The 16,953-nt window shown below is 40.5% G+C and overlaps 2 protein-coding genes across 2 annotated transcripts; both read right to left on the reverse strand.

Annotated features, from left to right (window-relative positions):
• Positions 1 to 189: 189 nt before the first annotated feature.
• On the reverse strand, positions 190 to 11,114 carry exoc3l2a (exocyst complex component 3-like 2a). The gene is made up of 14 exons (XM_088279672.1): positions 10,982 to 11,114; positions 10,834 to 10,887; positions 9,435 to 9,999; positions 8,628 to 8,845; positions 7,111 to 7,870; positions 6,911 to 7,025; positions 6,727 to 6,837; positions 6,545 to 6,645; positions 6,050 to 6,160; positions 5,824 to 5,959; positions 5,546 to 5,668; positions 5,296 to 5,451; positions 2,751 to 2,872; positions 190 to 958 (listed from the first exon to the last, which is right to left on the reverse strand). The coding sequence occupies exons 3-14, from the start codon at positions 9,977 to 9,979 to the stop codon at positions 637 to 639; spliced, it is 2,820 nt and encodes a 939-aa protein (XP_088135798.1). The 5' UTR covers positions 9,980 to 9,999; positions 10,834 to 10,887; positions 10,982 to 11,114; the 3' UTR covers positions 190 to 636.
• Positions 11,115 to 12,632: 1,518 nt separating this feature from the next.
• Positions 12,633 to 16,834, reverse strand: ppp1r14aa (protein phosphatase 1, regulatory (inhibitor) subunit 14Aa). Its single transcript, XM_088280109.1, has 4 exons — positions 16,528 to 16,834; positions 15,275 to 15,355; positions 14,673 to 14,705; positions 12,633 to 13,555 (listed from the first exon to the last, which is right to left on the reverse strand). Exons 1-4 carry the CDS (start codon positions 16,729 to 16,731, stop codon positions 13,382 to 13,384), a joined length of 492 nt encoding a protein of 163 aa, XP_088136235.1. The 5' UTR covers positions 16,732 to 16,834; the 3' UTR covers positions 12,633 to 13,381.
• Between the last annotated feature and the right edge of the window lie 119 nt (positions 16,835 to 16,953).

Here is a 16,953-nt window from a genome sequence, read left to right on the forward strand (position 1 = left end):
GTATTGTTTAAAATCGCTGCAGATTGACACACCCGTGTTCGGGTACCACAACATCTAAAGTTAGCAGCAGGCAGAAGCGAAAAGGACAATTGTTCAATAACAAAGTCTAGGTAGGCGAACGAGGCGAGACGAAAGACGTCATTATTATCCACACAATGACACGAGTTCAAAAATGCTCCCAATCAATGGGTCTTTATTAGGTTTCGAGCAACGGATCCATATCATTCACAGTGAGAGTTCAACACATCACTACATACCATAGTATATAAACCAAAAATGGGTACAGTATATATCGCCTGGTAGATAAATGATAAACAACAAAGCATCTTATTGAATTGCCTCTGCTATGATGGCATTATCATTTCATACTGATGTGGCCCCAAAAGAGCTGAAGATGAATTGGTTTTATGTGTCCAAGGACTGTTTAGACCAGAAAAAAAAATGAAAGGTCATGGATGTTTCAGAATAGTGCTCCGTGAGTGTGAACAGAACGAGCAGTACCTCAAGTCAAGTTTCTTTACGTTGCTGCTTGGATAAAAAGCTGGCACTGTCAATATATATTTTTCGTCAAGGTGCATATATGTCTCATCCCATCACAGTACGACTGCAACTGCTCTTCTCACTTTCACACCGTCGCTAATCTTCTCTGTTAAATTTACTTCCGTCTTCAATCTTTTGACTCTCAGTGGATTGAGGCCTTGCGTTCCTGGCACTTTTCCTGCCGGTTTGCCTCGGTCGGTGCTCCGAGAACCAGTTGGTGACGGCCATGGCGAGGCGCAGGAATCCCAGGCTAATGCAGTGCACCTCCGAGGTAATGGGGATATCAGAAAAGATGGCGCGATCCCGGCAGATTAAGGCCGTGCTGCACTGAAAGTCTTTGACTATGTTGAAGATTTCTAGGCGCTCCGTCTGACGCATCATGCCTCGTATGTTCAGCAGGGTGGAGACATGCTTCTGCCTGTTGAGAGGAAGGACACGGAGGTGATGAGTGGAAGGCGACGACTGCGAACGGACATTTGCCTCTGTTGGGTGTCATTAATGCAGTCATGATTCGACATCATATCCGCCTTACTCATCGGTTTCTGGGAAGGAAATAACGATATTTAAAGCACGTGGTAACTAGGAATGATTCATAAATATGTGCGGTAGCTTCTTGCTAGTCACTGGTAACATGGCAGTGATTCAGGCATGAGGCCACCGGCGACTGTTCACAACTGCTCATGATGGGCGGATTATCACGAATCAATTTGAGAATCAAAATGTGCAAATTATTAAAGAGGAAGGAGACGCATTGTGAGTAGTTTTGTGTCTGGTAGTGTGAGGTTAACATTTGTGCATTTTTGCTTGTTATTTGGGTTATTCATTTGCGCTAAATCTTTGCGTTGAATAAATGACCCACGAAGGTGGACCGGTCTCTCTTTATTATATTATTGAAACCAATTTTTTGTTTTTTATCTAACTGTTTTTTGAGTATTTATGTGGCATTACTTGAATAAGCAGTGTAAAATTCACCTAAAAAAGATGCCTTTTTTTTCTTCTCGGCAAAAAAATAAAACGAAAGAAAATGTGAAAAGAAAATAATAATTGCCACTGATTGTTAATCAAAATTTGCTCTGAAATGTTACAGACATTTTTCACTTTCATTGATTACAAATTTGGTCTGCAGATAGTGTGATGTAGTGGGATAATAAATTATTGGAAAAATAATTTAATATCTGCCACACTATTTCTTGTGATAGATACATTTCAAAACTAACAAAGAGAATTGGGGATTAGGAAGGAAAAAAAAGGAATGATCTGTTATATCTCGTTGGCAAGTCTTACATTTTATCTTGACCACCTGAGGACATCCAAACTATTGCCGCAGTTTCTATCTCTCTGGATCAAGGACTCAGCTCCCATCGCGACAAAATAATCACTGTCTCATCCTTCATTTATTCTAAGTGTAAAATTAAATTCACTGGATTCACCAAGCCTCAATTACAAAATCTGTATTTTCCCAAGATTTTTAATTTCAGTCTGAAAGACATCTATCATGACAGAACTCAATAAAATGATATCCGATTCATCACCTACAATCAGTACCTACCGAGTGTAAAATGCTACGTTAAAAAAAAGTAATACAGTATAAACATTATTATTCGTGAGAAATATTTGAATTAGAAGTTGTGCTATTTTATTTTTTTAAAGCAGCCAGAAACAGGGAACTCCAAAATACCAAGAGGGAATACCACAGCTAGGAAAACGGGTGAGTCAAGCAGTGAGCTACCCGGTCAGGTCTATCTGTCTCTCCCCTACGTGGCACCAGTCTGTCTCCCGCAGAGTGGCAGGAACAGGAAGTACTCCGCAGCAGCTTCCTGTCTGCTCTTTAGAGACTTCTGCGTCACAGGCGGTAAGGTTGCCAGCTGTCATCTCGGTCTTAATCTGCGCACAAACATCTTTGGCACTTTGTGCTCCCTCCTACTCTGAGGCCTTATCCACTCTCCAAACAGAATCGCCAATCCAAAAATAGCAAAGTTAATGTCTGATATGTTTTCTTGCTCCTTTCCTTGTTTTGATCCATTGTGACAAAAAAAAAAACATACATACTCATACATTTCCCTGTTTGGCTTGGCGCCAAAAACAACTGTGCATGTGTGACAGTAAGCATGAATAATATAACACGGTTGGGGATTCAGTGCAGAGAATTTGTTATTCTAGACACATCCTGACAGATATCTCCTAACACATTTTATTTGTTAAACCTTTACCGAATATCGGGAAACTCTTTCACCAGGACTGCAACCTCCATCTGGATGGAGGGCGTGTCTTCAAGCAGAATAATGTCAGCCAGGTGGCAGATGAGACTGTCCAACCATGAAGAACTCGATTCCTGAAAGAGACATGTGATGGGAATTGTATTATTGACCGCACATTCATTAATTCCATAATTCCTTCACTATTGTTACCGCCCGTGCTCCAGATTCGCGGTTGGATAACCAGGTGTTCTTGGGGGAGTTTTTTGTAGTGATGGGTAAATGAAGCTTCAAATCTGCTTCATGAACCAGTTGTAGTATTTTTGGACTCCAGTAGATGGCGCTCTCGGTTCAACATTGGGCTGACTCGCCATTTTTCAAACCCTTTATTTAAACCAACAGTGCCATCTACAGGACTCAAAAATACAACAACTGGTTCATGAAGAAAATTTGAAGCTTCATTTTCCCCGTCACTGTTTTTCGGACTGGCATGAACAGCACAAATAGCCTTAATATGGCGCCCTCAGACAACATGAATGTCGATATTGTGTACTGAGAAACTCAAATGGTGCGACGACACTGGTGAGGAGTCATTGCGGGGCGCCTGTTTATCACTGTAATATTTCTACGCTTTACTCCCTGAATAAAGACAATGGAAGACCTTGAGTAAATATTTCACAGTAGTTGAATTTGCCAACAAAGGGAAAAGCATAAGAATTGAATAGTGATCATGAACTACCATTATACGCAAATTCTTATCTCCCTTGAAGGCCAAAGGGTAAAAATGTTGTTGATTTCCTCAGTGAATAACAAAACTACAACTCTGTTTTTCTGGCCATTGTTTTTCCTCCAAAGACAGTGGAATTCTTTGGTATGGCATTTGCTAAAAATAACAATCGCTTTTTTAAACCCTCACTAAAAAGCTGCCCCCACCCCAGTTCCCATTTTCCATAGTCATTTCATTCTACTCCTCAGTGAAAAAAGGTCATCAAGGCCATCCCGGACTCACTTCAAAGTCGACCAGCTGACAGGAACAGGAAGTTCCCTCTGAACACAGCAGCTTCCTGTTGTCAACCGAGGTGACGGACACTTGTTTGAACTCGGTCACAGAAAGGGGGCAAATGCCACACTGTCGGGCATAGTTGTTTTACAGCCTCTTCCCCCTTCAGGTTAGTGCTAACGTAAGCCAGGATCATCCATCTCCATCTCACTGACGGCGGCCATTTTTCAGAACTCACTCCTGTATCAACACTGTTTGGCTTATTTCTGACCTAGGAAGTTGGAGGCGCAGGCTCCGTTCTCAGCCACCATCCTTGGCATTCGACTTAGCTGGGTACTCAGTTCAATTTTATTTATTTATTTATTGTTTTTAAATATACGCGACTGTATATAGCTGAGAAATGCATTGTTGTAGATGATCTTCCACTTCTTTTGATGCCCAATAAGCATTTGATGCAGAAGATCATAATATACCGTAGAACAGATTGGAAACTAGGACTAAATTGAACGATTCAGGTCGTACTTGAAAGCAAGGAGTTACTTTGTGATCATTGGAGTTTTTGAATCTCACAAAGTGGCTATGAGGTCCTTGAAGGGTCAGTTCACGGACCCCTTTTGTTCAGCAAGTATATGCTACCCTTGGCTCATAAGACAGTTTCGTAACAAAAACAAACAGAGGAAATTGTTTTGGAAATAAAGAAAAGCGAATTGCTGTGAGTAAACACATGTAGTCAATGTCTTACAAAAAAAAAAAAAGGAAAGAAACAGAGCCCAAGTCTGAAAGTCTTAGTTGCGCATATTAATCCAGTTATAAAAAACAGTCAGCTATAGAAAAAAAACTGGTAAGTTTTCAGTTTATGGCCTGAATACGTTAAAGAAATGGTAATGATATATAAACCCAGCAGGCCTTTGAGGTCTGCAGACTTGGAAATAATAGTGAAGCCCAGAGTTCAAAGCTGACATGGTGAAGCAGGATTTAGCTCTTATGCTGCACACAAAGAAATGAAGTCAGTTCCAAGTGTGAAGCTTTTGAAGTCAAGTTTAAAAACGATCTTTTGTTTTGTCATGCTAATTGAGATTTTTCTTTCTTTTTTTCCCCTTTCAGCTTGTCCAGTTAGGGGTCGCCACCGTGTCATCCTTTCCCACCCAAGTCTATCGTCTGCATCCTCCTCACTAACACAAACTTCCCTTACGTCTTCCCTCACCACATCCATCAACCTTCTCATAGGTCTTCCTCTTGCTCTCTGTCCCATACTCATCATTCTTCTACCGATAACCCCACAAGCTCTCCTCTGAACGTGTCCAAAACATCTAAATTGAACATATCTCACCTTTCCCCAAAAACATCAAACCTTGAGTGATTTGAAAAATCCTCTCCATCCTGGTGACTCCTAAGAAAACCTCCCGCCTCCAACTCTGCTTCCTGTCGTTTCTTCAGAGCCACTGTTTCCAATCCGTTCATCATGGTCAGTCTCACCACTGTCTTATAAACTCTCCCCCTCATCCTCACACCTCCTCCTTCCTATTTATGACCGAAGAAACCTGGGATAGGTAGACTCACCAAATCCTTAAAGAGTCCTTTAAGTTGTTTGGCTTCATCTTGTAAGCGGAAAGCCATTCTCTTTCTCATCTTGGAGGAGGTACAAATGAGGCGCCCCCGCATGATGGCTCGGACATACTCTACCAGGACTCGACGGTGCACCTCACCCACCAGCGTCTGTGTCGTTTGAAAAGTCCAAAGAGAATTTTCAGTCATGTGACCTCAACCTCATCAAACACTAGATACTCTGAACGTTTCTGTTAACACATACCTGATACGGTGGAGGATCCATCCTTCGGAACTTTTTAAAGTGTTGTTTAATACTGGCTTCAATGGCCTCAAATGTGTCTGTATTGGTCAGCCATTTTCTCTTCATCATTTTGTCAAAAAACGGCTGGAAATGACAAAAGAGGAACTGGTTAAAATGGGAGCTTCCTGATGAAAACGTTACACCATAAGCCGAACGCCCATGACAAAAAAAAAAAATCAGCAGTTTCATGATGATATAATATGTGATTCTTGGATATTTTTTCTTCCACATTTTCTCACCCTAATATGCTCAAATAGCCTATCAGCCAGCACCCTCACAGACTGGTTGATGATCCTGTCCAGGGAGGAGTTGGCTCTCTTTGCTGAGTCCTCGCTGGCTTGTGGATCACACTGCCTGCAGCGCTCCACAAAGGATCTGCTGAGTCCAACAATGACATGAGCGTACAGATTCAACTAATTACTGAAACCAATTCTCGAGTAGAGATTGAATAAAAGTGTCTGGTACCTGAGAGGAGGGCAACAGTTAACGAGAGCGATGGTCCTGGAAACATATCCATCGCCTCGATCGCCAAATTCTGCCTGGGTCTCATGAAACATCTCCACTTTTCTCTGGAAACTGTACACAACATTTTCTTTGAGGTCCACAAAATTGCAATGGCCAGCAGTAGCAATTTTGTAAGAAGAGCAAGACCAGATCTAGCAAATTGCAATGTGGTGAGAAAGGAGTCTTCCTGACTGTATGTGGAGAACTTAGAAGTCAAGTTGAGTCTTGTCCATTTCCACTTGATTCATCTGGTCAACCATGTTGTGTTCATTCTCGTTATATTTTTATTTAAGTTATGTAAGTGTAAAATAATTTCTCTTAATATTTTTTTTCATGGTCACGACTATCCATTTTTACTGATTGGGTGGAGTCAAGATTCAAATTCATGTGATTCAAATGCAATCCCAGAATTCAGAGACCGCTTTCTACTGACCTTGGTGTTGTTTTTCAACTCACCTATAAAGAAAATCTGCCAAACCGATGAGACTAAAGCGAGCCACCCTTGCTCCTAAGAACTGGTTTACAGAAGTAGATTTGTCCAGATCTACTTTCAGCCTCTGGAATTGCGAAATACGTAACTGTTAAGGTTGATATGTATCATGTTTTGAAATATTTTAAATGTCAAAAGAAGAAATTACCTGAATGACCGAGCGTGCCAGCTGGGACTGATACTCCTCTATGTGTAGAGTATGAGCCCATCGCCTCTCTTCATCATCCAGAACCTGAATCAGCTCTTTTGTCACCTTCTCCTGCAAGTCGAATAGCAAGTCAAATCTGTTCTTACATTTTCGAAGAGAGACTCAAAAGAAAACTCGTTCTTACTTTGACAATACTAAGGCACTCCTTCTCCAATTGGTCCACTGTGTCTGGAGGCAGAATTGGTTCCAGGGAGGCATAGTTGATTGGTGTTGCAGTGCCAATGATTCCCAGAACATCACTTATGAAGAGAGAAACAGGACATGTTTTGTAAGTAATTATTCAAAAAAGTTTGAATGAGATACTCTCTTGTACTGGTATTCTACCGGTTGTAGATGTTGTAGAACCAGTCCAACAGTGAGTAGACATCAGTTATCTGCAGTGGGCCACGGGTAAGGGTCCTTAGACGTTTAGCCACGGCTTGGTGATAACTTTCCACGTACACTTGGAACGCAGAAAACTCCTCAGGGTAAATGGACACGGCGTTCCTCTTCGCTGCGTCCAGGTCGTCCACCATCCGACTCCTCAGGCGCTCCAGGTATGACGCCAGCTGGCCTGCCTGAGTGTCCACCTGGTGTGGTAGGCTCCAATCGGCAGCCTCCGCGACAGCTTCCTTCCACTTCATTTTCATTCGCCGAGGACGGTGGCACTGTTGAGTCTGGGGGGCCACGTCCAGATCTCGCTCTGGCTTGCTGTCCTCTCTGAGAGCCCAGGTCACATCTGCATGCTCTTCCTGTTGAATTACCAGTACCACAAGCCCGAGGTTGGGCCCGGCGCTGGGCTGACGGAGAGACTCTCGCACAACATCCCACATCTCCTTCATCAAAGCCTCATAGAGGAGCTCGACGTCCTTCTCTTTTCGGCGGCTTGAATCCAGAGTTGCGTTGGAGCTGAGTGACTCATCCAAGGATGAACATGATAAGGGGAATATGCCAGGAAGACTGCTGGGACTAAAAGTAGGAGTGAGGACGGGACTAGATGGTGCTGGCAGGAGAGACAGCAGCTCACACTCTCGCTCTAGTTCCTGAATTTGTGTGTCGGCAAGGAGCAGGTCTCGGTGGTTGACTAACTGGAGAATTTCTAGAACTGTTGAGAGCACAGCGGAGACCAAATTAGTTCCTGTGATTAGAAAAAACTAAACCCTGCATTGGTTGGCAGCCAAATGCAAGTCATACACACAAGACATGAAAGTCCACAACAAAATGATTCGGGGTCTACTGAGTCTGGTCTAATTTTGCCCCATGATACACACCTTTCTATTACCAACATTGTTCCCTGTGGAGAATGATGTTAAATTTCTATCTGGTGTGGATGCTAGGGTAAGAGGAAATGCAGCTATTTCCTGATTTGACAGTCATTGACTGAACCCAGTGACTCAGGATTATGAGTCTGAAGCCTTTTGTAAGGCAAGGAACCATATTTTGTCACTTAAATTGGAATACAAAAAAAGACTTTTCGATATATTGGAACCTCAATTTAACTGACCTGGAACCAATGGGTCCCAGACTCAAGGACAGAAAAGGAGTGTCTCTCCTTCTAAAATGGATTTTTAAGTCTGCAGCAGTGAATGGCGCTGTGGTGCCATTAACAAACAGAGACTGGTCACATGGTTGCGCTTCCTCTGTGATTAATAAAAGGACTTAGGGTAGACTCGAGCAGGATAGAACATGTCAGTGTGGCGTCTGCAATGTTCCCAGATAATGGAAAGCAGCTAAAAGAGGCGTGTTGGAACTACTTATGCATATTAGAGCTTGGTCAGAAAGAACAAGGGTTCCCCAAAAAAAAAAGATATTCAGTGTAGTATCACAGTTCACTTATGATCAGCGGCATCCTTGTTCAGTACCTGAGAGGGGCTCTCTGGTTTTGACCACTGGCTCCTCTTCCTCTGTTTCTTCGTCAGTCTCCTGTGAGGCCTTGTCGGACATGGATTCCCTCTTCAGCTTGCCAAGGCTGACCATCCTGAGGAAGGAGGACCGCCTAGCAGCCTCCGCCTCACTGTCTGCACTCAGGTCCCCACAGGGCAGGCTTTCTCTCCGCTCCTCCTTACGACGGCCGTTAATGCTGAGCAGAATGAAAATATTTGGAAAATAAAATATAATATAATCAAATTAAAAAATATATATTAAAATAAATAAATGATTTTTTTTAAATAATTAATCATAAGGATGATCTATGAAATTAGAATAGATATTAACTTGAGTAAAAACTGAATTTCTGTGAAGTAAAAATGTATTTTTCCACTCAATAAGTTCTAATAACTTTCTTTGATCCTTGAATATGATTAATTTCTAATAAAATACTGAAACAGTTGAACGATATGCCAGTCGTACAACTAATATGGTATTTAATTCAGCTTTGTAAATTGCACAAATTATGTTTTTTTTTGCCGCATCAAACAACTTTTTACAACTTTTAAGACTATGTATATAACTGAGTAAACTGACTTTTATTTATGCATATATATATATATATATATATTAAATTATAGTTTTTTTTAATAAACATTCACTATGCAGTTTATATTTTAGTGGCAACAATAATTGAAGCTTTCAACTTATTTATGTGTCTATATGAGGAAAAGAGCATTAACCAAATCAAGGTATATTTTAATGGATTTTTGTAGCAAACAATTACGTTCACCCATCCTCACCGGAATAGCGTCATAATTCCTTCTGAGCTTCTGCGTAGTCCTTTCCTCTTTTCCCTTTCTGTTGGAAGCGTGTTTGAGTCTCCAGGGCTGTATTGGGGTGAGTTGTGCCCCCACACACTCCGTCCAGATTTGCGCAGCCCCTTGCCCAATTTTCCAAGAGTTTTCAGTGGCGACACACCACAAATCCGCTCCAGGGTGCCCCTGAGTGGCTTTCCTTTCGGATTTCCCGCTCCATGTCTCTCCGCATTCAACTCATTTTCCTCCTCTTCTCCATCACGAGAACACCTGAGCTGTAGGTTATCCCTGACCTCCCCCATGATGAGGCCCGTGTCACCCTCATTCCTCTCATCCTCATCCAGGTCTACATCCTCAAAAGGGTTCAGGTTCTTTTTCAGATCTTTCAGGTTGTGCAACTCCTTCAGATCATTAAGATCATTCAAGTCCTTGAGGTCCAAGTCAAGCCTTGGTAGAATAAGTTCGCCATTCACTCTGGGGAACTCGTGGCAGCTCTTTGACCTACCTGGGAGCTGCTTTAGAATGGGCATGATTGCACTCGAGAGTTGAACTGTTGAAAGAGAAGCGGAAAAAAAAATATTTAGTCTACCGCTGCAACTATGCAGCTTGCCTACATTCTCAATTGTACACAATATACAACATTGTATTTATATTTATATTTTATATTTATTTTATACTTATTTATTCTTCAAGTGAAAGGTTATTCCATCTATGCTGTAAATATTCACGTATGGAGCCTGAGTATCTGTACCACATTACGTCCTGTTTTTCTTCTTCTTGACATGTCACATTTTTCCAGAAAATATTTTTAGCCTAACATTTTACAGAATGACATTACTCATATATCAAGGTATGTACGGCATAATCTAAATGTGTTGCATCTTATGCAGTTACGGCACCTTCAGCGTACCCTCTATTTTTTCCCAACCTACGTAATCCGTATAATGACAATAAAACTGAAGATGTATTTTTATTATTATTAAGAACTGACATTTTCTGAATAAATCAAGCTATTTTTTAGACAATTTCTTAGTTATACTGGCAAGAAACATATTCTCAATGTAATGTATTTACATATATGAACATTTTTTGATTTTTCAATCGATGTCTGATTGAATATTACCAATAGAAATTTGGTGGCTTTGCTTGAGAGAATCTGAAATTGTAAAAGTCCACATCATTAGATGAGTGAAGTTAAATCAAAGACATCAACTTTATTACTGTGTAAGTAACAATAATAATGTTTAGGTCATAGTTTTGTAATTGTCTAGAGAAGCAGTTTGCCATGTTTTATAACTGCCAAGTTCCATTTGAAATATTTTCCATATAATTTCAGGGCATGCAGGATCGTTGTATTAGATCGTATTAGATGCTGTGGGTGTACCTGATGAAGTGTCTGGTGGTTCGACACCATCTATTAGAGTTACCTGTTTCACACCTGCATGGGATAAGACAACAAATTAGAAAAGACAAACAAACCAAGTGATGGAGATGCCCGAAACACATCAAGAGTCCGAAGCAAACAGCCTCACCTGAGAAGATATCCTTGCGGTGATTCAGTAGCGTCTCATCCTGGAGTGTGCAGCCTTTGTGTGCGTGTGTGACTGATGAGTGTGAGAGTGTGTCTGAAAGTATTCATGGACTCAAGAGAGCAATGTGGCTGCCCGTGGTTTCCTGGCGAGCTCTATTGTGGTGGAAGGTGATATGTTTTCCTGAGGAAAGGCCTGTCCTGTCGCTTCTACCCCTCCTACACCAGCAAATCTTCAGCCCCCACTCCCATACCCCACCCTGCATGCACCCAAGGGAACCTTCTAGTTACATTAATTACGTTGAGTGCATTGTGCAGGACTGGCCAAAGCATCCCTTGCGGTGTATTATGATTTTATCATGCGTGCACACTTTGTTAGAGTGCATTAACCCGTCTATTTCTTTGAGTGGCAGAATTTGAAGGATGAATCGATGCCCGCGGCCTTGATAGCAAATTTTATTCATGCATCATCAGCAGCGTGTTCGTCCTCAGCGGAAGACTTTAAAACTGTGTGAAAATTATGTCTAAAAACTTAAGTTATTGTCAAATTATTTGTCACATATCTAAAGGCTCTGTTGCCATAGCGTAGCTCATAATGTCACGTAAAGGAAATTGCTGGAGAAGTGTTTGTGCTCGTGCATGTATGTGAGCGTTGAGTTGTACAGTGCAGCGTTTATAAAAATGAAGCAATCAAACACGTTCAAATGTTTGCACAGACCACGTGGAAAAGCTTTCATGATACACTACTGAACTCTTGTTGCTGCTCTCTGCCATCTAGTGGACAGTATGGGAATTGACAGTCGTCCCGCATCCAGGGGCTCCTCGATTTACGGCCGGTATTCGGTTCCTACGTTGCGAAGTAACCCAAATGAGTACGTCAGTCTTCGGCAATACAGTAATAAATGCGTAATTACAGTGAACATTTTGTAGGAAGCGCACTGAACTTCAAATATAAACTAGTTCATACTGGACACCATTCGACTCGGAAAGCGAGGACCCCCTCTTTGTCAGATCCAGACTAAAAGAAGAGTGTAACCTTAAACGATGGAGGTGGCCACAATTATTCATCAGTGCTGCAGGGTCACATAGGACCACACACTCCCAAGCCGAATGTATGACAAAAAATTGCTGTTTTAAATATGGTCAAAATACATACGTGCAAAATATGTGCTCTTAATATATTTAATTTTTTACATTATATTTTTAAATGCATATATAAAAGATCCGCTACTTAACACAACAACAAAATGAGCACAAACGGTAATTTCTTTCAGTGCAGTGCTCTCTTGCATAAAAATGACCATTCAAGAATGGCACAAAACTACGGAGCAAGAAACCAACATTAAGAGCAAGAACTAATTTTGGGCTTTTTTTTCCCTCCTGGAATCAACTCAAAAGTTAATCTTATTGAGGTACTTCGTTTGTCCTGCCTATCATTCCAAATCCTCAAACAAAATATTAGGCCAACTCATACAAGGCAGAAAAAGACTCCATGTAAGCGCAACTGAGGCATGTCTGCCACCTAGTGGTGATTGGACATATTACCAGTTAAGACTAAAGGCCACCGCCGTATATTTACAGCTCGACCGCCGCATTTAAAGAAAGGATGTGGCTATTATTACAACAAAAAAAAAATTTGTATAATGGGACACAAAAACAATGCAATATGTTACCTTTATTAGCAATTCTGTGTAGAAGCAGAATCTCAAAACAGAAGCAATGCATATCAGTGACGTCATAAAAAAAAGTTACACGATGTGGACAATGAATCAGGATTCATTTAACATGTTGACGTCATAGTGATGATGTGGGATAGCATTGCGTGACAAGAATATTTTGGAGGAAGATCATATACTGTAGTCAATGAATAAAATGCTGCCATGATAGGCTTTGTGATTTCATTTAATATACTTAAATATCGACCATTACAACATGAATTTATGATGCTGAGTGTGTTTGAAGTGGGACACTATATCTAAATACGTGCATTATTTTTACGACTAGAATTTTAAACTGATAAATGATGGTAATAGTATGTGTCACAAGATTTTACTTTAATGGATAGTTACATGCCATATTTATTTTTGTAAAATTGCTGACTAAAAAATTTCGCTCAAAAATTTCTTCTTAATTTGTTTTACATAATTAGTTAAAATTCCTTTGAAATTAATGAATATGCTACTAACACAATGAATTAAATGGAAAAACCTTTATATTTAAGGAGCAGCCACTTCCTCTCTCGATGTGCGACAATCACACAGTTGACAAAATGACACAAAACATTTTACATATCAATTTGAATGGATTTGACAAACAAATTATATGAATAATTAAATACATGAGTGTTATGCTTTCTTGAGAGTTTCACTATTGTGTGTTGCACGTGAATGGAATGAGGGGTTGGTCAAAGGGTCTGGTTCTGGCCTTGGGTGTGGTGGAAATGGTGCGGGTTGTTGAAGTGATAAGGTTCGTGGCGATGGTGGCTGTGACCGATGACCGGATGCTCGATGCCATCGCTCTGCAGCTCTTCCTCCTTCTGAACTCCATCCAGCTTCTCCACGAGCTCTTTGATGAAGGGCTGAGGAAGAACACAGCGAGCACATCATGTCACATCAAGTGCGAGAATTTCCTGTTATTTCCTGTATGGTGGCGACGCTCGTGATCACTTTTCAGTCTTTTCTATAGTTAGTGTTAGTTTTGGGGTTAAAGATGTTTGGCCATTAACTTCATAACTAAGTGAAAACATTCCCTTTTTCATTTTTTATTACATTTCCTGTCATGATCACTGAGAATTTATGATTACAAATCAAATATTAAAAACCAGCCCTGTCGATGCATTTTTGCAGCGACTTCTGTAACTGAGATATCATTGTTTCTCATACCATATCAGGGTTTCATGAAATAAAATGGACACAATATCCAGAACTTCACTCAAAACACTCATAATACGAACAGAATCAAATCTAAGTAAAAAGCTAATGTTTTTTTTTTTATTTGCAGTTGCTTTGCTTATCGTCTACTCATACACTGACTTGCATTAGCTAGCTGACCACCAATCAGAGCTGACTGATGGGATGATAAACAATGTTGTTGCTTCCTATGGTGTGAGAATAATGGCATTAATAGATTTTGACAGTACAAATTAAACGTTGTATTCTTACAAAAAAAATAAAAAATTTGCTCCGCTACTGCACTGAGGTTGATTGGATCAGTTTACTGTCAAAATGCCAATCACTTGGGAGAAAATGGAGGATTTAAAAAATAAAAACAATTTTAGGAAAATTATAATTAAACAGCACTGCAAAATCTGCCAGCTAGTGATGGGAAAATGAAGCTTCAAATTTGCTTCATGAACCAGTTGTTGTATTTTTGAGTCCTGTAGATGGCACTGTTGGTTAAAATAAAGGGTTTGAAAAATGGCGAGTCAGCCCAATGTTGAACCGAGAGCGCCATCTACTGGAGTCCAAAAATACTACAACTGGTTCATGAAGCACATTTGAAGCTTCATTTACCCATCACTACTGCCAGCCCACCGGGCATTTGCCCGCTACGTCTGATTGCCAGTCCAGCCCTGCCCACAACCCTCCACAGGATGAGCAGTAGAGAAAAAGGATGGATGGAGTAAAAATTGTTTATGTGCAGAAAAAATATTGTACAGTGTGATTGGTGATGCAATGTGAAAAACAAAATATTACCTCTGTGTCTTTATTACAGGTTTGAAGTAGCTCCTGTGGAAATCAAGGGCACAAAAATCTACATGAGTATCCAACATGCGGGTAGGTAACCTCACCAAAAGGTCAAAAAACAAATAGATACAAAGAGACTTTACATTCCGTGAAAAGGAGCTGCAGTGCAAACACAGTTCAGTAAACGTCAATGTTACCTGGCGTGTCATATAAATAAAATGCACGTAGCTCTCAATTGATTTCATTTTGTTCAAAAAGATTTGGATCACATCCCCATTTGCAACACGTTTACTACGGCGCCCTTGCAGGAAATTGAAGAATGCGACGGCCACTTTTTCTTCTCATTAAACACAATTAGTTAACCCAATCCGATATACATCACGATTTGCGAAGTAGTTTAAGATTCATTTTATATTCCACGTGTCAAAAAAAAAAAAAAAAAAAGATGTAAAGGGATAGGGACTGCTTTACATGTAATAATTCAGCAATCAGAGAAAGCTTTGTAAAGCTCTGAAATTATTCAGTAAGTTTATTTTTTTAATAAAAATAAAATAAAATTATTAATATTTAACAATTATAATCAAATGAATAAAATCACATTTGTTATATACCTGCAATTTCTTTATGCGTTCCACATCATCAGGAAGGTCAATTAAGTCATCAATATTCACCTCTTCTGGCATGTCTCCCTCCTGATACCACAGAGACACAAGCCCAGATAAGACACAAACATGTTAGAGGTTATCAGAGAAAGGCCACATCTATATGAAAACGTGTGTGGGTGTGTGTGTGTGTTTAAAAAATAAATTAATTAATTAAAAAAAAAACAATAGGAGTCAAAGTCTTGACTAATGTTTTTGCTTGTAGTTATTCAAAGAAGACCAACTCATCAACACCAAATTGAACTAATCCCCGTGAGATTTGGTCTCCAAGCAAAAGCTCTACTTTGACTCACTTTTGAACAGATAATCTTAATATTTTGGGGGATTTTCTTCATCGGGTGGATCAAGTGAGTTGAGAAAACATCTTCACATACATTAAAAAAAAAAAAAAAAAAAGACATTTTATTTTGCTCAAGAGTTTTGTAAAATTGCTTTTCAATCGCTTGTGTGGGATTGAATACTAAAACCGTTTGTTTCGGCAAAACTGCGCCACAGAGGCCTGCTCCCGTTGAACAAATGGCCATTGTAGAGCTTTTGTATCAACGCAGTGTCTGTGCCTGCCTCAGAAGGGGCTTGGAGGGTGTTCGCTCAGATTCTTCTTTACTCCATAACTCTTCTGTCCTTCTTTATAGGTCCATTCTTTTTTTTTTTTTTCAATATACTTTGGACGCATGCCACAAACCCAATTTGAAGATTTTATGAGAAAATAAAAGAATCCGTCTCCTCACACGTGATCCAAATGGCTGTTACAGTATCCGCTGTGATGCACACATGTTTATCTGATCTCTCCATCCTGTCTTCCCTCCTCTTGTTTATTTTCCTCATCATTTAAGCGCCTCACTGTGTTCCAGACAGCCCATGTAAGGAAATAACTCCTGAGACAGATACAGATATGGAAGAATTGAATCCTTGGCCTTCTAAGGAAAAGCGGACCTGCCCAGTGCCCACCTCTGTTCACTCTGAGAACACTTGATGGATTGTCATGAACGTCAAATATTGCATCTTTGATGAGACGATATAGTGTCGAGCTTCAGCTCATTTGAATTGCAATTCCAAAATTACATTTGTAGCAATTATTAAGGTGAGAGAAACCAATGAGAAATATAAATGGCTGTTTTTGTTATTTAAAAAGAAAAAAAAAAACACTCGTCTAGAGAAAGAAAGAGACCATCCCAGGTGAGTTCGCCTCTCCTCGGACCCACCTGACCAGCATAGAGCACGTCCAGACGCTCATCAATCCACTTCTCCACATCGAGCCGTCTCTGCAGCTCCCTCCGGTTGTATTTCACCGTGACCCGGGCATGTCTCCTCGGGGCATGCCCTCCGAGTTCCTCAAACGGTTCTTCGTCGACTGAATGAACATCCCCGCTTTCCACGAGTGCTGTACCGGTCCGGTCGGCTGCCATGTCTGCTCTGCACTGGTCTGACTGGTTTCGCGTCTTTTTTTTTTTTTTTTTTTTCTTTACGAGCTCAAGTGGAGAAAAGCGTTGGGAGGCGACGACAGCTCAGTCATGGCACAGTTCCGGAGTGTTTTTTTTTTTTTTATCCTCAATTGCTTCCATCACAGTATGTATATATGGAAGCCCATTATTTTGACACGTCCGCTGTTTTTTTGTTTAACAATGTTT

Source organism: Idiotropiscis lumnitzeri, chromosome 17, assembly GCF_059441095.1.
Source record: "Idiotropiscis lumnitzeri isolate Australia: NSW breed Sydney's pygmy pipehorse chromosome 17, RoL_Ilum_1.0, whole genome shotgun sequence".
NCBI classification, from domain to species: Eukaryota; Metazoa; Chordata; class Actinopteri; order Syngnathiformes; family Syngnathidae; genus Idiotropiscis; species Idiotropiscis lumnitzeri.